General features: G+C 44.6%; 1 protein-coding gene and 1 non-coding gene across 2 annotated transcripts in view; one reads left to right on the forward strand and one right to left on the reverse strand.

Moving 5' to 3' along the window:
• The window catches only part of Col22a1 (collagen type XXII alpha 1 chain), a 247389-nt gene that overhangs the window by 136633 nt on the left and 88010 nt on the right, over nt 1–22746 (reverse strand). The window contains exons 13-21 of the mRNA XM_020188246.2: nt 18534–18587; nt 17430–17483; nt 16149–16202; nt 14475–14519; nt 7061–7114; nt 6315–6359; nt 609–653; nt 324–353; nt 9–62 (exon numbers count right to left, since the gene is read on the reverse strand). Of these exons, the coding sequence (XP_020043835.2) occupies nt 9–62; nt 324–353; nt 609–653; nt 6315–6359; nt 7061–7114; nt 14475–14519; nt 16149–16202; nt 17430–17483; nt 18534–18587 (435 nt within the window). The remainder of the gene's footprint in view (nt 1–8; nt 63–323; nt 354–608; nt 654–6314; nt 6360–7060; nt 7115–14474; nt 14520–16148; nt 16203–17429; nt 17484–18533; nt 18588–22746) is intronic.
• LOC141422096 (small nucleolar RNA SNORA70) lies at nt 12558–12689 on the forward strand. Its single transcript, XR_012446748.1, has one exon. It is a non-coding gene; the product is annotated as a small nucleolar RNA SNORA70 (small nucleolar RNA).

The raw sequence follows: 22746 nt of genomic DNA on the forward strand, positions 1-22746 counted from the left end.
TGACTTACCGGAGCTCCTGGTGGCCCCTGTGGACCCTGATGACCTCTTGGTCCTGGAGCACCCTGGAACCATATGCCAAACATGTGTTAGTCATGAACCCCTGTCTCCTTATGACCAGAACCGCCACTACCACCCATGACCCTTTCCTGACTGGAGTTTACTTTCTGAGCTCCCAATAGGCACCCAGAGCCCTAAAGCAGGCATTTGCATTCCTGGCAGAGAGCCAAGTGGACACAGCCCTAAAAGATTCCATGTGAACCCAATTCATCAGCTGTGGCATTTCTACTTTTGCTGCAACTTAAATCCCCACAATGGGCCCTTACCTGCTCTCCCTTCAGGCCCTCTCTCTGCACCTGAGAGACAAACAGGTGTTAGCAAGGTATTGGCATTTTCTCAGCAATAGTCAACCTCCTTCAATTCGATTAAGGGTATCCACAGGGCATGCAATGATTCAACAGTTTCTGACTTTTATCTGATTTTATCCAATTTTTGGTGTTGAAAACTTTCTCTCCAACTCATGTCATTAGAAGAGTTCTGCTTTACGCTTAGAGGTAAGGACCCTTCCAGGGACCCAATTCCATCAGCATTCCCACCATAGGTGAACTCACCACAGAGCCTGGCACACCAGGAGGTCCTGCAGGTCCAGCATCTCCCTGCATAGAATTAACAAGGACTTTAACTTCGTTACTGGTTACCACCTTCTACTGTTGCTTCCCACCCTGCCTTGAGGCCCTTGCTTATTCTTGCAATCCCAGAGGACATTCTCTGGGTTCCATCACACATATCATTCTGCCTGAACTTATTCCTTCCTTGCGATATTGTCAAAACTTCTGTGTCTGCCTGTGAATCAGGGTCATAGCCCTCTGGAAGGATAAAGTCCTGTTTTGTCTTTATACATATGCACAAATAGTATGAATAGTCCAGTGCCTACATATGGCTGGTATACCAAGAACCCTTCATGGCTTGAGAGCAGCCCTTGACCTACCACCATTGTACCTTCATGTAGCAGACACTGTGTTAGGCAGAGCAAGAACAACAATTATATATTTTAGCATGACCCTTGTGCTGAGTTCATGGTTCAGCAGTATGGTTAGCATTCAATAAACGTTTATCAAATAAGTGACTAAGAAAATGCCATGATGATTACCATCCATTTTCCTTGATGTTATATATGAAAGACATGTTTCACGTCTTTGTTCCCTTCATGTGCAGGTCCCCTGGGCTATGATGACTGAAGCTTGATCAGATTTCACAGGGAATGAGCTACATCTTGGTTCTGCATGGGCATAACTGTGCCAATACAAAATACTTTAGTTCTATGACTCTGGTGCCTAAGGCAAGGACACTGCTTGCAGCAAATGTCCCTACACACAGTTTTGGAATTTTATTTTTCATTCACCTGGAGTCCAGCTCAGGGATCATGGGAAGTGGTCAAGAACTATTGTTGAATAAGTTGGCAAATACTTGAATCAGACACTGAACACATATGAAAGCATCTGTTAAATCTTAAGGCTAAGGAATAACAATGAGTGATTCAGGGTACGCCTACCATCCTTCACTGCATTTGGGGCTATATGATACAGACAGGTATATATTCCCTACCTGCTCTCCCTCAGGTGCTCCCTTTAACATCAAAATTTGTACAAATATTTCTTGTCTTCCCAACCTCACTGTCTCCCATCCCTGCCCAAAGCATGGAAAAATGACCTCACTTTTTGTACAGCATCAAGTTCATCTCTAAAAATCTCAACTGCTCTTGTTTCTATGTGAAAAATGTTTGAGCCGGGATCTGGTGGTTCACTCCAGTAATCCTAGCCACTGAGGAGACAGAGATCAGAAAGATTGTGGTTCAAAGCCAGCCCAGGCAAAGAGTACACGAGACCCTAACTTAAAAATACCCATCACAGGAACAGGTACTAGAGAAAAGGTTAGATCAAAAAGAATTAACCTAGAAGGTAACACCCACGCACAGGAAGTCAATGTGAGTCAATGCCCTGTATAGCTATCCTTATCTCAACCAGCAAAAACCCTTGTTCCTTCCTATTATTGCTTATACTCTCTCTACAACAAAATTAGAAATAAGGGCAAAATAGTTTCTGCTGGGTATTGAGGGGGGGAGAGAGAGGGGGCGGAGTGGGTGGTAAGGGAGGGGTGGGGGCAGGGGGGAGAAATGAACCAAGCCTTGTATGCACATATGAATAATAAAAGAAAAATGGAAAAAAAAATACCCATCACAAAAAAAAGGCTGGTGGAGTGGCTCAAGTTATAGAACCTGAGTTCAAGCCCCTGTACTGAAAAAAAAAGTTTGAGTGCCAATTTTCCTTACTACACCTTCATTTTTGTCTCCCACATTTAATAACTGAGTTCCACTTCACAAGTATCTTTACTCCATTTTTTCTTTGTTACCACTACCCACACACATGTGCACAAGAGATGCATACTCACACATGTGTGCATGCAGGAACAGAGCATTTTTAAGCCATTCTCTAACCTGTCCAGGCACCTTCCTGACATAAATGTACAACATTGCCATGCACTCCGATCCTTGCCTGAATATGTCTTCTGCACTCCTCCATGAGAATTTAACTCCTCCAAGACAGTTTCCCCTATACTCACACAAACTTTGTTACTATTCTGGTAATATATGATTCTAGAAGCTACATTATAATTTGTGTGTGAAGTTGCCACATCTAAGTATGTATGTATATTGTATCTTTTGGAGTTCATAGCTATGCATTCTTTTATTGATGTTTTGCATCACTGTCACACCTACTTTTCTTGGTTTTACTATTGTATTTGTCATCATTACTGATGAAAATGAGTCTTCAACAATAATTATCAAGTCAATTAATCAATACATGTTTTAATCACTTGCAGCTCAAAATATGAGATCAAAATATTCTAATATGTTGAATTATTATTAAAGAAATATAAGATCCTTGTATTCACCTGTAGTAATTGTGTATACATAACTCACAGTTTTTGGGAGAGTTTCTATCTCCCAGGCCTTTCTCCAAGGACTTGGTATGGATTAACTCTTTCTCTAGAATATGATCTTTTCTACCTGAGAGATGAAGAAACTGAGGCACAGAATTGTTTAGCAACTTGTTTACAATCAAAAACTTAGTAACAGATTCAAAAGTCTTCTAGAATAGTTTCCTTTACACTACATGGGATGATCAATATTTACAAGGGTCAATTGTAGCTACTGTAGTGGCCAGCTCTCACCACAGTATCTATCTGGTATTCATACAGGTGACCTTTCACACCCATATCTGTGACCATAGCAACAGCAGAAATGATGCCATGAGACTTCCAGGATTAGATTACGGAAAGTGATTGACACTTCTATTCAAGGATTTGTCCTTCCCCACCAACCTCAGATCATTTGCTCTCAGGGGACGTGATTTCCACCTTGAGCAGCACTTGGAGCAAAGCCTCTAGCTAACAGCCATTGGAGGATAGAGGCTTGCTGATGACCATGCAAGCACTGTGGAAGTGGATTCTCCAGCCCCAGTGACTCTTGGCACAGCACACACCCTTGATAGACTGAGCAGTCTCAGGAGAGACCCTGGGTCTAGACAATCCAGCCATGTGTTCCTAGATTCCCATGTTAAGCTACTAAGGTCTAGGTAACTTGTTACACAGAAATAGATAACTAGTAAATCCATGAAGTCAATCTAGTAAAATTCCTAATGTGATATAAAAAGTGCATTCCTTGAAATATCCATCTGCAGCACATCCTGGGACAGACATGTGGATCCCTTCATCTACAATCAAATCCACTGTGGGGATGTAAACCATGCCACCCTAATTTTTCCAGTCTCTGTCTTTCATCTGTAGAGGAGTTTCAATAGACTATCTCTATGGTTCCAATGACTTTCCCAAATTCTATAAGATCAGAGATCCTATAAAATCTAAGATTTGCTCTCTCAGAATGAAAAGAGAGCTATCAAATCACCTAAGCCTCACTGTTTTGGTGATTACTCCAGCGAGTTCCCAGATAAGGCAATGGTCATTGACCTCATCCTTCTACCTGGGCACATACGCACACACACATACACACACGCACACACTTGATCACACATGTGCACACATTTGTTCACATATGTGCACACGAGCATGCACGAGCAGTGGGAAACAGTCTTCACCTAGGCCCCACCTTCAGGCATCAGTCCCTCTCATTGACTGAAATAAACTATTTATTTTAGGGTTTAGCATTCCCTGTCAAGAAACTGCAAGAATGTATTAAAATCCTGACCCCAGGATAATATTTGACACAACACAAATTTCAACTCTGAAAATACCTAACAGGAGAGAGAATAATTAACTCAGCTAAAAGTGAAGGCCAAGTGAGCTAGTGGGGAGATGTCAGCATTCTCCAGTCCAGTTCTTTAGCTGAGGCTTTCTCAGCTGTGCTTTGTAATGCACACCTGTCTTCTACAAAAGTCAAAGAAGCCCTTTCCTTTTTTTTTTTTTTCCTATTTGTCATTAACTCCTAAATAGACTGAAAATTGCATTGTAAAAAAGCCCTTGTTCCATATTTCTATATATTCTTTTTGGAACCTCACCAATTCAAAAACACATAGTGTCTACACTGAATAAATACTTTTTTTTTTATTATTTTTTTTTATGGTCTGCTAACTAGGCAAGTATATGAATATATTTTTTTTTTCATTTTTCTTTTATTATTCATATGTGCATACAAGGCGTGGTTCATTTCTCCCCCCTGCCCCCACCCCCTCCCTTACCACCCACTCCGCCCCCTCCCTTCCCCCCACCCAATACCCAGCAGAAACTATTTTGCCCTTATTTCTAATTTTGTTGTAGACAGAGTATAAGCAATAATAGGAAGGAACAAGGGTTTTTGCTGGTTGAGATAAGGATAGCTATACAGGGCATTGACTCACATTGATTTCCTGTGTGTGGGTGTTACCTTCTAGGTTAATTCTTTTTGAGCTAACCTTTTCTCCAGTACCTGTTCCCCTTTTCCTATTGGCCTCAGTTGCTTTAAGGTATCTGCTTTAGTTTCTCTGTGTTAAGGGCAACAAATGCTAGCTAGTTTTTTAGGTGTCTTACCTATCCTCACCCCTCCCTTGTGGGCTCTGGCTTTTATCATGTGCTCAAAGTCCAATCCCCTTGTTGTGTTTGCCCTTGATCTAATGTCCACATATGAGGGAGAACATACGATTTTTGGTTTTTTGAGCCAGGCTAACCTCACTCAGAATGATGTTCTCCAATTCTATCCATTTACCAGCGAATGATAACATTTCATTCTTCTTCATGGCTGCATAAAATTCCATTGTGTATAGATACCATATTTTCTTAATCCATTCGTCAGTGCTGGGGCAAAAGAAGCCCTTTCCTTACTTCAAGCTGGGAATTGGACTGCCCCTCAATGACCTGAACCCCACTTTAGCTGTTCTGAGAAAGTGAAGGTGCTCTGATTCCACCCTCTCTGCAGTGCTTGATCCTTGCCCTCCACAGCCTTTGCTCCAGCTCCACCATTCTGTCTGATGTCTTTGAAGGGCCATCTAAGAATCTGAAAGAACACCCTTCTCTTGTCCACACACAGAGGCCTGGATGTCATCGTCCCTCCAGCCACAATCCAAAATCCAACATCACACTTCTCTTTTTCCCTCTTCCTCACCCTAAATCTAACAAAGCTATTATTTTCACATACATCTTCATAAGCACTTCATTCACAATTTGCCAAAATTGTTACATGTGGTCATTTTGGTTGAGATCCAGAAATTCTAAGCAGCAAAATTATTTAGTTAAGCCTTGTTGGAAGGCGTTCTAAACCAGATGACCAGTATGATAGCATAGGGACTTTATTTTGTTTATTAAAGGCATAGTGCATTTTCAGGACTCTCATTATGATAAAAAAAATTGTAAAACATAATAGAGAAGAGGGAAGAAGAAAAGGAAAAAGAGAAAAAGGATTTTGTAAGATAATTTTTTGTACTTATTCATAGCCTTCTTTAGTCCAAAAGGCATTTCAGTAAAAGATTTTAATGTATTTATCTATTATATAATAGAGTTTTGATTTTTAAAATGGACTTTTATTCCTAAAGATAGGAAAACAACTTAAATGCAATAGCTAGAAATGCTGTGTTAGCTGAGGTCCTGTTGCCCAACTCGGCCTACTTTGTGTGCACTTTGTTCCCAAAATTAGATCTACTTCCTTCCTCAAGTTCTGTTTGTCCAGGTGGCACTTCACACACCTGCTGGTCCAGAACTCAAACCCATCTACAGCGCACACCCCCCACTTCACACACATACACACACACACACTTCACAGCCTGACTTACCTTCTCTCCCTGAGGCCCCGCCACACCGGGAAGGCCAGGTCTTCCCTGGAGGACAGAAAGCAAAGGTGGATTACTACAGGCACTGTGGAAGCACAGGTGGGAAGTGGAGAAGGAAAGGGTTGGGCAGCTGTAGGTCTGAAGCCATGGGTTAGTTTTCTATAGGTCCCCTTTGTCTCAGCTTTGTGGACTATGCTTCTGGCTATGAAGTTCTTCAAGTAACATAAATTCCCAGGTTTCCCCTTTGCAAATCATGCTGGTATGGTGACATGGACACCACATTTTGAGAAAGTAGGAGACCTTTTGCTTAGGGATGGGAAAGACACGTCAGACAGAATCTGAACAAGAGGCAGAAGTAGCAAACAACCCAAATCTGCCATTGGGCCAGGGAACACAGAGGACGAAGTCTTATGGAGCCACTTGGAAACCATTAGAGATGTGAAACCGATGAGTCTGCAGGCTCAGAGAAGAAGGAAGGATTGCCTAGACTCTGCCCAGGACTAGCTACTTCCACAGGGAAACTAAGTCCCAGGGAGCTGGCATAGAAGTGTATTCAATGGAATCCTTTCTACTCCAGGGTTTGCAGAATTGTGTGTGCACACAGCTGGGGTCAGGTCACTAAACCTCCTGTTGCATTCAGCTGAATAGAAAGAAAGCTGAGGGGCCAAGGCCCTACAGAGCTTGGTGTCAGGGTCCAGACATTCCTGGCCTTTGGAAAACCCTACCCACCAACCCCCACTTCCACCTACCTGCTCTCCTGTCTCCCCAGGTTTCCCAGGGAATCCATCCAGGCCTTGCTTTCCCTGGCAAAAGAAAGGAAAATGAAGGCAAAAATAATGGGCAAATGATGACCAGGCATCAGCCAACTAGGTGCCCTCATAGTCACTGTCATAAAACAGAACAATGATGGCCCTGAATGTCCAAACATGATCATCTCCTCTCTCTACCAGGCACCTCCGAACACAGGAGAGCCAAAGGCGTGCACACACCACACCACACACACACACACACACACACACACACACACACACACACACACACAGCAGCTGCTGTGTTAGTGTGCATTGGTGGTCAAGGAACAGAGGTGAAGGGTCAGAGAAACCAGACTCAAATCTCCCTTTCGGTTTCGAAATCTGTGACCCAGGGATGGCTACGTAGCTTCTGCTGCATATTCTCCTCATCACATGGGTAGTCATGGGGCAAGGGGTTTATAACAAGTTGGCAAAAATGCAGGCACATTTTAGGTCTTGTCTGTCCAGTAAATATGAACATTCACTCTGTTCACAGTGCTTGGAATAGATCTAATCGATTTCTGGCTAATAGTCATCATCCACGCATCCACCTGTGCTCCATCCATCTGCTTACATTCCCATGCAACTAGCTTAGAATTGCTTAATTTCTGTGGCGCTTTGGGCAAGTTGCTTTGCTATAGTATGAGGCAGGAAGTTAAGAAACTTGATGATGACCTAGAATGATGCCTTGGATGTCAATAAGGAATCACACACTGGCCTGCTGACATGAATGGAATGACTTATGTCATATAGCAGTGTCTTGCTGACTTGCAGCCCCCACAGTCCATGGAAAATGACACCCCCTGTTTGACCATCCAATGCCAAGAACTCACCCACTCAACATGTGAGAGAAGTTGATGCATACATACCCCAGTCTCCAGAAGTTAATGACACATAACCAGCTTTCTAGGACTGTCACCCACATGTCTGCAGACCCCCATAAAAGCTGGAAGTCTTGGGAACTCCAGCACAGTGCTCCTCATTGAGCCTGCCTACCTTCCCAGATAAGAGTGCATGTCTGCTTTGCTCTCACTTTACCTTACATAAATAAACCTGTTCCCATTCAAGACTTTTCTGTATTCATCTTTCGTTCTTTCTCTAATGAAACCAAGAACTTTCTGGCCCACAGACCCAGGGACCTGAATCAGATAACATCCCCTAGTTCAGTTTGCACTTACAATCCTTGCTCACTATCCTTGCTCACATGGAAACATGAAATATGGTCATTATTCTCACTAATATGTTCCCAGGATCAGCTCAGAGCTTCGCAGTGTGGCCCAAGGTGACACTTACTGAGTTACAGGAATCAACACATGAAAATTACTCTGAATTCTTGTATTCCTCTATGACTTTATCTCCCAGGATGTTATTTCATCTCTTATTTTTTTCTTTTTTTTTCATTTTTCTTTTATTATTCATATGTGCATACAAGGCTTGGTTCATTTCTCCCCCCTGCCCCCACCCCCTCCCTTACCACCCACTCCACCCCCTCCCTCTCCCCCCCCAATACCCAGCAGAAACTATTTTGCCCTTATTTCTAATTTTGTTGTAGAGAGAGTATAAGCAATAATAGGAAGGAACAAGGGTTTTTGCTGGTTGAGATAAGGATAGCTATACAGGGCATTGACTCACATTGATTTCCTGTGCGTGGGTGTTACCTTCTAGGTTAATTCTTTTTGATCTAACCTTTTCTCTAGTACCTGTTCCCCTTTTCCTATTGGCCTCAGTTGCTTTTAAGGTATCTGCTTTAGTTTCTCTGCGTTAAGGGCAACAAATGCTAGCTAGTTTTTTAGGTGTCTTACCTATCCTCACCCCTCCCTTGTGTGCTAAAGCTTTTATCATGTGTTGATACAGGAAAGAGTAGGAAATACTCTGGAGTTAGTAGGTATAGGTAAGAACTTTCTCAATGGAACCCCAGCAGCACAGCAACTAAGAGATAGCATAGCTAAATGGGACCTCATAAAGCTAAAAAGCTTCCGTTCATCAAAAGAAATGGTCTCTAAACTGAAAAGAACACCCACAGAGTGGGAGAAAATATTTGCCAACTATACATCAGACAAAGGACTGATAACCAGAATATATAGGGAATTTAAAAAACTAAATTCTCCCAAAACTAATGAACCAATAAAGAAATGGGCAAGTGAACTCAACAGAACTTTCTCAAAAGAAGAAATTCAAATGGCCAAAAAACACATGAAAAAATGCTCACCATCTCTAGCAATAAAGGAAATCCAAATTAAAACCACACTAAGATTCCACCTCAACCCTGTTAGAATAGCCATCATCAGCAACACCACCAACAACAGGTGTTGGCGAGGATGCGGGGAAAAAGGAACCCTCTTACACTGTTGGTGGGAATGTAGACTAGTACAACCACTCTGGAAAAAAATTTGGAGGCTTCTTATTTTTTTCCTTAAGGTAGGTGCCTTGCTTTCTGGATGTTGTTTTCTGTCATGTCATGGAAAGTTTGTGAGTTTCTGCTGGCCATTGCTGTGCTTATGTTGGTGGCCTGCCTTCACGTGGTGACTGCTACAGTCCACCCCTGTGACTACAGGGTGAGGGAGGGCTTTCTGCAAGCAGAGGCAACAATGTTCTTCATGCATCTGCTCCATTCTCTTGGGGACCACTGGCTGCCTGAGGAATGCTTCTCTTCCTTATTCTAGGGGCAAATACTGATGCTAGTTCTGCCCAATTCAAGCAGGTGTCAAGGAGGAGCTGTGCAACTCAGCTTCCCAAATGTCAGGTCCCAGTGAACCACTGACAACTATCCCAGGATCCACCACCCCCCTCAGATCAACAAGTATGAACCTGGCGGTTGTCCCAATGCCTCACTCAGCTCTGCACTTAGTAGCTGCCTACATCCTGCATCTATACAAATATAATCGCAGATGTTTTCTACCTTCCAGAAATCATTTGGTGTATCTAGAACACTGCCATCCCCATTTCGATTTTCAAGCACTATATATTAATTCTTTTAGAAATCCATTTCATCATGAATGACCTGTGGCCAATGAAGAGGTTAACAGCTGCCTTTTCTCTCTCTGCTCAGCAAGTCCACATCTCCTACTGAAACTTTCTTCTGTGAGATTGGCAAGCTCAGGCATCAACAGATGAGGAAACTGAGGCTCTGGGGTAAGAAGCCACTTAACCCACCTGGGTGTGTGGTGCTGGCATCAGGGCCGGAGGGCCTCCTGACTCTTACCCTTGGCCTATGTCCACTACCACCTGGGTCTGAGCAGGGGTCTGGGGCAGTATGCTGGGCTCCCCCTTGATTACTAGTCTGAGTGAGTTATAAGAGTCTCAAAGCCCATCAGGCTTCACTCTCCTTCTATACCTATAAACTGGCAGTCTCGGGGGTGTGATATGTCCAAGGTCACACAGAAACTTAGCAGTGGAATCAGGAAGAAATCTGACTTCCAGTGCTGAACTCACTGGTAGTAGGTGACCCTATGGAACTCGGCAGCTCCTCAGAGTTCTGGGCAAAGGCAGACACAACAACTAGATCCTGCTCTAAAGTTCTGCCTTGAAGCAGAAGGCTGAGCCTGGGCCCAAGTCCCTGTGTCTTACTGCCTTAAAGAGTAGAGCTCAGAGTCAAGAGTTCTCCAGTTAGAACTAGGCCGTGAAGATGCAGAGAGGCTGAGGGAGCCTGGATGGCAGCTGGGCATGGTGTTGCCATGCTGCATTGCTGGTCAGAATGCAGAGAGGGAGCAGACAGGGGACACATGAGAGTGCGGACAGGTGAGTGTTCATCAGCAGAGAAAGAGAGAGAAACAGGAATGAGAGATGGGTGAGGGAAGGGAGAGAGGGAGGCAGTAAGAGAACACAGACACACAGTGCTAAGAGAGACAGAGACACTGAGGCCAAAAGAAATGGAGACAAGAGGGAAAGAGCTTAGAGAGAAGCAGATATAAAGACAGAAAGAAACAGTGATAGAGACAGAAAAACAGACAAAATCAGACAGAAAGAGACAGAGATAGAAGAAAGACAAAGATGGAGAAAGAAAGACAGAGAGACAGAAACAAACAGGATAGAGAAAAAAAATTGAGAAACTGAGGAGGCAGGGGAGAGGGAGAGAGAAAGAGAGAGAAACAGAGATAAAGAGACACTGAGACAGAGACAAACAGAAGGGAGAGATTGATAGAGACAATGAGAGCCAGGGGCATAGTCCACAGAGCAAGGTTTCAAGTTGAGATGGACACCTAGTGTTCTGAGGTGGAGTGAGGTGGGTGGGTTGGGGCCACACAAAAGAGGCCACAGTCCACAGAAGGACTCTGTGCTGAGATTTCTGCTGAGGTTAGGGTGTGTCGGGCTTTGCACACTGCACTGTGTACTGGCCACACCAGCCCAGCTGAGAGCGGGGCTGGGCTCTCCTGGGAGGGGCCTCACAACTCAGACTGGGACACTGCTCCCACTTCCAAATGCTGCATGACCTCCGACCAAGTACTTAGCACTCCCGTGACTCAGCTTCCCCACCTACAAACACGCATAATACTTACTTCATGCTGTGAGAATTAAGGGCACTATCTATGAGAAATGCCTAGAATAATGCCCGGCTGATAGGACAATATATTGAAAGTTGGTTGAGCAAAACAAAGAGCAACTATGTGGAATGAGGGAGAAGAAGGAAAGAGAGATCAGTTGGAATGGGTCAGCCAGAGAATAATGGTGCCGGAAGGGCAGGTGGGAACAGAAGTCATGAGGGATGGCACCATCTCTTGTCTGGCTACAACCCAGCTCTGCCCAGGCTACTGCCCTTTGCTTGGGTTACCCATGATTTACCAGTTACCCTTCTTATAGGGTCTCTGATCTTGGGACATGTGGTTTTATGGCGCCATCTCTTACCCATTGACTTAACCAACGCTATAGGGGGGGTCATCTGTATTCCAAATCTAAACTAAGCACCATACATGTGCAGTTGAGTTGACTTTGCAAACATCTTTCTTGATAACTAAGCTCTTGGGACTCCTAAACACAGAGTTTGTGCCTCAGTCCTCCCTGGGGCTGACCTGCAACTGGCACTCAGAGGCTGCCAAAGGGAGACTGAATGCCCAGAGGCCTAGTCAGACCCTAGGCAAGGGTATGAGACTGTACTCCTCACCCTACCCTCCGGTAACTGCCTTTATGTGCCTGGGCTTCAGTCTGAAGAACTGCTGAGCTCGACACACACTCTGGATAGAGACCCAGCTTCTATTTCTTCAGCTCATTCCCAGGCCACCCAGTCCCCACATCATGTTCACTCCTGGCCGGGACTGCAGATCAAATCCTCATTCTCTTAATTTCCTAAGCTGCCCCTCAACCCACTCTACTGTGTGCTGATTCCTCAACTACTCCCAGTGTCACTTTCAAGTCCCCACATGGGAGAGAAGGAGCAGAAGGCGCACTGAGAGAAGATCTAACTCGCGAACAGACATATGGAAACACATTAAAACTCTCAAAAGTAGACATAGAGACACATTAAAATTCTAAGCTGACCAGCTTCCTTTGTTTATGGGAACCTGGTGTTCTGTGGCTGCAGACAGCAGTCTCCTCAGCAGTGTACACAGCCTAATGCTTGTGTGGCTTGCCCTAAGGGACCTTGGAGACAGGTTTCCAGTGTGGTCATGTCTCTGTTTTCACATTGTCTCCAATCTACTGCATACTCCAGACAGGTATGCAGATTGTCTTTGGGAAGCCCCAGGGCACAGTGGCCAGGGTTCACATTGACCAGGTAAGCATGCCCATCTGCACAAAACTGCAATATAAAGAACATGTGATTGACCAAGTCAAGTTCCCTGGCCACCAGAAGATCCACACCTCAAAGATGTGGGGCTTTACCAAGTTCAGTGCAGATGAACTTGAAGACATGGTAGCTGAGAAACAACTCATCCCTGATAGCAGGGGACCCTAATCGTGGTCCCTGGACAAGGGGCGAACCTTGCACTCATGAAGGCTCCCACTTTGCTGTCCCCTCTTTAATCACCTTAATCATGCTCAACAATAAATCACCTTGTCCATTTAAAAAATTCTTGAAAGAATAGAGGGATACAGATCCCAACCTGGAGTGAGTATGGGCTTTGCTCAATTACAATTACAGAAGTGACCAAGGCCATGTGCTTTTGGATCTGTGAGCAAGTTCATTTTCTCTGGCTCATAATTTTACTTCTGGGAAAGCAACCTAAGGAAATAATTCTAAACTGAAAAATAGGTAAATAAATAAAGGTATGGGTTTAGAAATGTTCACCAAAACATTATTTTTAACAGTGAGAACCCTGTAAACAGTGCTACATGATCAATACCAGAGAAGTGAGCATATAAATCTAAACTATTCACCCAATGAGACACTGCTGGGAGGAAATAGTGCACAGGAACCACAAACAGGACACAGAATAAAATGCCTCAGGTGTGACTGTGTGAAGAGGAGCTAGGTGCATAAGAGTCAGTCCTTAAGACAATGTGCCAAGGTGTGGCTGCACCAGCATGTCGAGATTACAGACTAGTTTTCACTATAATCCAATTATATTGAAATAAAACTAAACTAACTAATGAAAAATTCCTTATAAAACTAAAGAAACAAGCTGTAGAGGGGTAAAATTGGGGGGTGGGGAGGAGGTGGTTCCTGAAAAAGTGTCTGGGGCTTGGTTTGAAGGCAGAAAAACAAGTCTCAGTTCTTGGAACCCTTTGCCCCAGGCCTTGAGGAACTCAGAAGGGGGTTTGGGAAGAGAGGGCTAAGAATTCCCCACCATTTGCTGTGTGAGAAAGTAAGGGAGGGTGAGATGTATGGCCCTTGGTTCCCACCTAGTTGAACTCTGAGCAACTCATGGCATTAACACAGGTGGAAGAATGGTATTGAGGAACTCTTTCATTGTAACCTGGTGGTGGGTTATGAAGGAGCAACCATCCTGAGTCCTGCTCAAATGTGCTGGTCACTGTGATGATCCAGCTTAGGCCAGGTCACAACACTTGATGAAAACCTGGATCCTGCATTTCACCAATGCAACCATATGCACCATGAACCCACCCTAATGTCTGAATCAAGGTAATAAGGAACAGAGATCATATAACTTGCCAACTAAGATGAGAGCCCATGGAAGCATCCAGGCCTTCCGTGCCTCAGTCCAGGGCTCTGTTCACACCGCTGTGCTCTAGAAACCCTGCACTCTGCCTGGAAGTCCTGTGGGTACCAACACCCCAACCTTCTGACCGGGCTTATGTTTGCGGTGGGAAATTAACACACTATCTGCATTGTGTTGATCCTCAGCTACCACCCTCCCAACACACACACACACACACACACACACACACACACACACACGCACACACGCACGCAGACAGTGAATGAATAGCCTCTTTTCTGTGGAAAGTGGTATTGATTTCAGGGGTAGACTATAAATACCTTTTCTCCTTGAGTTCCCTTTTCACCTCGTTCTCCTTGGAGACCCTGGGGGAAAGAAAGAGTAGTGATGCATAATAATAGTGATGTATGTCACACTATGGCCTCACTACACTCAACCCCTGAGGGCCTGGAGAGAAAAAGGCTGGCAATGCCCAGCCCAGGTACAGAGAAGGGTGGTAGAAAAGACCCTGTCTCACTGTGTTATCTACCTAATGCCACACAATGTCCTGTGTTCCTCCCTCAGCCTGGGCCAGAGCCAGGCTACTTCCAGGCTAAGTTCACGGGGCTGTTCCCCTGTACTGGACTAATCAGGTCCTCACAGCTACAGGCTGGGACCCACCTGAGCTCAGCTCACCAAGGGCAGACCACAGCTTTGGAGTCAGTTCTACAGCTACCTAGAGCCTGCACTTCCCCCATTATCATGGGTTCCAGGAAGGGGCCCCAAAATTGAACTGGAGATTGTGGGCCCATTTAACACCACTCTTCCATCTACCCCAGAGAAAGGGTTGCTGCCCTTCCCTGTGTCCATCTACCTTCCCCAACAGCAGCACCCAAACAATGTTCTATGAACCCTGTGAGGTCCCCCCTTCTTCTTCTCTTCTTTTTGGAGAAAGGGACGTTGGATATTCCATAGAAAGGATGCTAAACAGAAAATACTTCCCTATCCCACTTGTTGATTCTAGGACTAACACATGTATCTGTGGCCTACAGAAGGATGTAAGGGCTAAAGTCACGAGATGCTGTCCTGAAGGGCAGAGGACCTACAGGACCATTCAGGCCTGTGTGGTAAGTGGACATTGATACCATTTTAATCCTATCTAAGTAATCTGACCACACATACTCAGGTCAGAGGTCTTGAATGCCAGCAAGGCAATGCAAGCTTCTTTGTTTGGCAAATGAATGTTTATACTGTTTCTTTCATTTGGAGATAATCTAAAATATTTCTTTTCCTTTTTTTTTTTTTTTTTTTTTTTGGCAGTATTGGAGCTTGAGCTCAGAGCCTCATGCTTCCTAAGGAGGTGCTCTAACACTTGAGCCACTCCGCCAGCCCTGTTTTGTACTGAGTGTTTTCAAGATAGGGTCTTGTGAACTGTTCGCCCAAGCTGGCTTTGAACTGAAATCCTCCTGATCTCTGCCTCTGGAGTAGCTGGGATTACAAGCGGGAGGCACCAGCACCCAGCATCAAATATTTCTTAATGAGAATCAGGAATAGAGTCAATGACCAAGAAGCCACTGTGCCCATTATATGCCACATTTAAATGTTATTAATCCATTTTTCCGCTGGATACTCCAAACACCTATCTGTGTCTGGCACTGTGCTGGGTCTGGAAATTCAATAGGCTCCTCTTCCCTTCCAGGAGAGGAGTACTGGACAGGGGTGTAAAAAGGGCTTTTTTAGACCAAGGATCAGAAGCTCCTGGGCTCTCCCTGCTCCATCACCTGGGAATGGGGTCCCAGGAATGTGGATTTAAACCTGTTCTGATGTGATTCTTTGCCCATAGCATTTAAGAATCACTGGCCTAACAGAAGGAGATCAACACTTCCTCCACATCAACAGGAGCGAAGCAACAGGTCTTCATTGTTATAGAAGCAACAAGGGACTGGCTAGAGAGCCTGGCTCTTGATTCCTACAGAAAGGGAAGAGCCCCCTCCCAGACAAGTGCCTTTACTTACTGGAGCTCCAATGTGCCCAGGAGGCCCCGGAAGTCCAGGTGGTCCTTGGGGCCCCTGTAAAAGAGCATTCACAAAAAAAGGTGTGGGGATGGAAAGAAAAGACAAGAGCTGCCAGTCAATGGTCATGTTTGTCCCATCCCCCGCAAGAGCTGCCTGTGCCACCTGCACATGGTCTCCCCAGTAGACACACTCAACCTCTGCTTTCTCCCCATGAGAACTCCTGGACCACAATCACACTCAGATGTGCTGGGCTTCAAGGAATAACTAACAGTGTGTGTCTTTGAGCCATCAGAACCCAAATACAACTCTTCCCATTTCCACTTGCCCCAAATCCCTTAGCCTTCCAATAACCTGGCCTAGACACATTTTCAGCTTGCAACATGGTGCCCTGACCCTTGTGACTGCCATTCGCAAGTTGCCACAGGTTTGGTGCAACCTGGATGAGTCCTGACAAAGTGCCTAACAGAAGTCAGCAGAGCACGAAGTCTCCTCCATTACCAGGACTATAAATTTTCACAGCCTTTGATTTTTTTTTTTTTGGCGGTACTAGGATTCAAACTCAGGGCTTCACACTTGCCAGGCAGGTACTCTAACACTTGAGCCACTCTGCCAGCCCAAAAGCTCTTGTTTTTGTTTGTTTTGTTTTTTGGGCAGCACTGGAGTTTCAACCCAGGGCCTCCTGCTTGCTAGGCCAGTACTCTACCACTTGGGCCACTCCACCAGTCTACCACAGCCTTTGAGCAATGAATGCAGAAATATCTATTTAAAAGATACTACTCTAACACTGTAAATTTCTTCAGCCAAGGGCATTCCAACTTCTGTAATCTATCTCACTGCAAAAAAATACAGTATGTAATGAGAAACGCACACATACCTGCTTTATTGCTTCACTGATTTTAGTGGAAAATAAACTAGAAAGAAACTCCAGGACTATAAATAGAAACATATAACTTGTAATGCTGTCCATATCATGGCATATGATGACAGCTTGATTAGGAGAATAAGGGAGGGTCTGTCTGCATTGATGTGGAAAGATGTCTCACTCCCACATCTCTTGTTAAAGTAAAAAAGATAAATTATCTTTGTATTAAAGATAAATTAGGTATATGACCCATTGTGTGACAATTTAGGAGAAATTATGGATATGTGCATACATACCCATATTCAAAGGAGGAAAGAACCCCACCTGGGCATCTTGTTTATACCCAAAGCAACTAGTTTTGCATCAGGACTTGTCTGTCCCCTGGGAACATATGTGGAGCACAGTTCACAGCAACTTACCCTCATGCCCACCTCTCCAGGCAGCCCTGGCTCTCCCAGCTCCCCTGGTTCACCCTGCACATAAAAAGTCAGCACATGGTCACAGACAGCAAGACACAGGTCCAGGAACTCCAGAGAAGCTCATGGCCTCATGGGGCACTGCTCCCTGCAGCTCAGATCTCATCACAGAAATGAAATGACCACCAGTGATGAGGAGTCCTTGGATGCTGTTTCTAAAAGCAAGGGAGCCAATCTTAACTGTACACAATGTCATCTCAACTATCACTCGCTCCCAACACCAGAGGTCAACAAAACTAAATTTGGACAGAAAATGGACAAAGCACAGACATCAGAGTCCCAGTGACAGGAGCCTTCATAGGGAAGGATTATGGTCATCTGGAAGGGAGCCAGAAAGGAATTTAGGGATCATGGAGTTCCCCCTTCTGTCCTGGTCTTCAGGACCTCAGATGTCCTACACCAGCTGTGGACTTTATGAGGTGCTTGGGAACCAGATTCCCACTCTGAGTCCAAGTCCTACATGGCTAAAAACGGAGAAGAAACAAAGGTGCAGATGCCAGAACCAGTTTTTATTTGGGCCCCTTGTGGAGAAGAGTATTCCTTTTCTCTAGAGAAGACCTTCATTTTGAGATCAGTTTCTGCCTGAGTTCCTGGAACATGCTCCAGCCCAGAGGAAGGTCAGATGAAAATGTGGCGTCCCAGAAAAGAACAGGAAGATGGTTGGGCATGCCAGCTGTGGGGCACTGTCTGGGTCTCAACATGACTCCTCTGGCTATGACTTGGGGACTTGGGTGAATGCTTTCCTCACTTGCACCAGTCCCCAGTCTAGACACTGGAAATGATAAGACCTGTGTGAAGAGCTTATGAACTCAGTGACAAAGCAACTTCCAGCACACAATAGGTGATGGCTAGACAGCAATAGCTGCTGCTGGTATTGTTATCACTATTAGAACAGAAGTTCAGGCATCTGGGAACAGCTGGTACAAATGAGCCCCAGCTCTGATTTGACCCTGGCAATGGCCACCCGACCAGAGGATACAGGACTTTGACCAGGAGGTCCCAGGCCACTGCTGTTTTGTGAGGTAGAGTGGTGGGAACAGAACTTACTCTCATGCCTTTACTTCCATCTCTCCCAGGGGGACCCGGCAGGCCTAGGGAACCCTAGAAGAAGAGGAAAAAATAGCAATTGCTAAATGATAAGGACGATGCTGAAGTAGGTCCTCAGGTTGCAGGGCAGTGGAGAAATTGCCTTGCAGGAGGTGGTGGGCTGGACCAAAGGCACAGGTTCCTTTATCATAGATGTTTACTTAAAAGTCTTAACTATGCTCTCTTGCCTGCAGGTGTCCAAGCTGTCCTCAACTACAGAACCATTTCATGGGCAAGAGAAGGAACTGCACCAACACAGAGCATGTGGGGGATGAGCTACAGAACCTTGGAAATTCAAGAGCAAAACCAAGCCCAAGACAGAATGAACAAAGATGTCTACTTATAAACTTTGGTGAGAGCCAGGGTACTACCACTTTCCTTTCAGCTTATGTTCACAGGGGCCCAAAAATATGGACTGCAAAAGAGAAAATACCAAGACAATCTTCAATTGGCAAGTTGGGTGGGATTTTTGGAAGAGGAGACATTCTAGTTGGTCTTTAGGTATCTTTGGCCATCTCTTCCTGAATACAAGGGGCAGTGTGCAGTCAGGGGCTATTTCCCAAGGCCAAGGATTGCTCAATGTGAACAGCAGAGAGTTCCTGTGGTCAGTCATTTCCTGGGACACATGGACTCAATAGAGTTCTTTATTGTGTCAAATTCTAATCACCTTCATTGAGTGAGTGCCACCATGGCAGGGTTCTCAGCCTCCATTTATACATCCACAAAATGAAGAGACACCACCCTGTTTGGCTGTCTCTCCAGAGAGTAAAGAAAATCATCTAAACACAAATGATTTTTGTCATTACTAGCACTAATAATGGTTGAACTAACAGTAATAGCAAAGCAACTGCAGGTATAATACATTAAAGTGACAACGAAGACAGTGCTGACAAAGGTTCATCTTCATCACAAGTTTTCTGCATGCCAGGCACTGAGCACGTGGTGAATCACTGAGTTTAACTCGTCTCCACAACAGTTCTCTCACAGAGATGCAACTATTACCTCCACTTCATGGTTCATCTAAGGAACATTAAATAATCTGCCTAAAGCCAAGCATTTGATGAGGAAGAGCTGGACTTGGGGTCCCAGACTGTGCTTTTTAATGTTTTTCACCACATGTAATAGCATCACAATTCAGTGAATGCTCAGCAATCCTTGAACCAAGTGTTGTGATCTTCATTCTATGTGTGAGCACCATAGAGCAGAGTATGATGCTGGCTTTCTCAGGACCACCCAGAAGTCTATCTGGCTGAATGGGACAGGTAATACCTAAGCATCAGACATAGCTCTTCTTCCCCAGGAAGTGTGTTCTTCCCCTTAACCCTCAGCCAACCCCACTTCCCTGGAAATACTGAAGCTCCTGTAATTGCCTCACAGGATGCAAAAAATGCGTCTGAGCTAGGAGATGGCCAGTTGGTCGGGAATAGGTGGGGTCAGCCCCCACACACCCTGCCTGTCTTCAAGGTCCCTGTCCACATGCTACCCCTCTTGCACTGAGTAAATGGCTAGTGCATTCCTCATTGGCAGGACACCAGCCTTGTTGATTCTACATTCCTACAACCTAGGCCTAAATTGAAGGTTTTCCAAAAAGGAAGATCACAAAAGAATTAGGACTTCCTCTGAGGAAATGTCCTAGATGGTGCTTCCCCAGAATCATAACTATTAGGATACTTACTGCAAAGTTCACCCAATGCATCGATTATCCACTTAAAATAACAGGTCCTTGACAGCCAGTCTGTCTTCTGGCTCTTGAATGTTGGGAAATTCTGCAGCTGAAAGTAGGGAAATGATGTCTTGAGGAGCACCTGCCTCAGAAATAAATGTGGGGGCAGCAGGGTACTGTTGCTCTGAGAGTTGTCTAATAAAAGGAGTCAGGGATGAGAACAGAGACAATGCCAGAGAGAATTCTGGAGGGTTCCAGAACCCCTGCCTTTCCTCACAGTTGTCACTGTTCTAGCCTTGCTGGTTCTTTCAAATGGATGCCTAATAGCTGAGTTCATGAGACAGGAACTCAGCAATGAGAAAGCAAAACCACACAACCAGTGCCTGGCTCAATGCAGGAGCCTATGACTTCAATGCATTCTAAAGTCCTGTGAGCTTATAAGAAAGGCAAGTAAAGAGTCCCACTTGAAAGTTAGTCTTTGGGTAGGTAACCCCCCAAAACAAAGTGAACACACAGTGTGGTGCAAAGACAATGGTTTCTAGAGACAGCAAGTTACAGCTTCAAATTCTCTCCCCATCTCTCAGTCCTGATGACTTTGGCCAGGATAGTGAAATGCTCTGAGACTGAGTCTCCATCTGTAGGAAGGGATCATACACCTAGCTTCAGGATCTGGGCTTCCCAAGGACACAGACAACTTGGCAACTTAGTTTTGGATGTAACAGAAACAGCCACATGTACTTTTGCTTTGCATGTTAAGAACCTAACTGGAGGCCTCTTTAGAAATGACTGTTTACTAAGAAAGTGTAACAGCTGCTGAATTTTGCTTTCTCTGGTTAAGATAACCAAGCCAGCACTGCGAATAGACACAGTTTGAGAAATGCCCACTCTCACTTCAAGTCATCATGAAGATCAAGGCCTTTCATTGATTGGGTCCCTGAGTATGAAATTGTGTCTTCAAAGTGTCAACTGGCCTGAGGTATTTCAAATTTTAGTGTCACCTAATTTTAACACTGCAGAATACTACCATACTCCTGTGATACACATTCCAAAATTCTCCAGTTGGACTCACCATCAGCTGCCCTCAGTGTCTTTAAAAAGAGAAAGTCATAGCTCTAGGCCACCCATTCATATCCATGAAGGATGCCAATTAACCTCTCTGAATCTCAGCATCATCATTTGTAAGACAGAGTTTCATGCTGCTTTCAGATTAGAAATTAACGTGAACATATTTTATAGACTATAAAATATTATGGGAGCTGAAGATGTAGCTCAGTAGTAGGGTGCTTGCTATTATGTGCAATGTCCTGGGTTTGAGCTCCAGCATGGAAATACACATGCACACATACACACATTAAAATGCCAGTTGTTTGAATTCTGTTACGAAGTTTAAAAAAAAACCCTCAGCTGGGCATAGCAGTACATACTTGTAATCCCAGTACTTGGGAGGCAGAGGCAGGAGGATCACGAGTTGAGACTAGGTTGCATAGTGAGAATCTGTGTAAAAAAAACAAAAACAAAAACAGACCTCCTCTGAAGTCCAGGGAGTGAGTCAGTAAAAAAGAGTGGGGAAAAGACTGGAAATTGCCCCCAAGACTCTTAAGAATGTTAGGTCAGGCATGAGAAAAGCTTTAAAGAGAATATGATAGTTAAGGAGCCACCATAAAGTACCAAACAGACAAAAAAAGAAAGGTAAGAAAAGGAAACAAAGGGAAGAAAGGAGGTGTACATTTGCATGTATCCTCACTGGTATGTTAGCTCAGCAGAACACCCTCTTCCTGCTGTAGTTTGAAAGTCTGTGTCCCTCAAAATTCCTATGATGAAACCTAACTCCCAGTGGAGTACTATTAAGAGTTGGAGCCTAAAGGAAGAAGAATTAGGCCCTTTATAAAAGAGGCTCAAGGAAGCTTGTTTTCCCCCTTCTTCCCAGTGAGGACTCAGCTACCAGGTGCCATCTATGAAGCAGGGATTCCTCAACAGACACTGACTCTGCTGACACCCACATCTCAGACTTCTCAGTTTTCTCCAGACAATAAGAAATAAATCACTGTTATTTATAAATTACCCAGTGTTTACTATTATAGCAACAATAATGAACAAATACATCTTCCCTCCTATGTCTCAGCTCCATTCCTTGTAGAGGGAGTGATATAAAGAGGAATGCTGCCTCTGGCCCAAGAGAGCTGAGAAAGGCTTTGGATACAGGGAACTTCAAAGCAAGCAATAGGTACTGCCATTTTGATTAGACATTCTAAGCCTCCACACTTCACTTATAAAAAGGAAGTCACTCAAGTTGTTAGGAAAATAGCAATAGATAATTCTCATGAAATAAATCCCATGCAAAAGAAAAGAAGGGCTCAGAGAAAATGGCCCTTTACAATTCTTGAGGGCAGTTGTGACTCAAAATTGGGGCTTGATTCCAAGTCCAGGCTCTGATCTCTCTGCCCCCGTCTCTCCTCTTCCTCCAGCCACACACACTGTGTCCATCATCTCATTTGGAGCCCCATGAGAGAA

This window comes from Castor canadensis, chromosome 3, assembly GCF_047511655.1.
Source record: "Castor canadensis chromosome 3, mCasCan1.hap1v2, whole genome shotgun sequence".
Classification (NCBI taxonomy): Eukaryota; Metazoa; Chordata; class Mammalia; order Rodentia; family Castoridae; genus Castor; species Castor canadensis.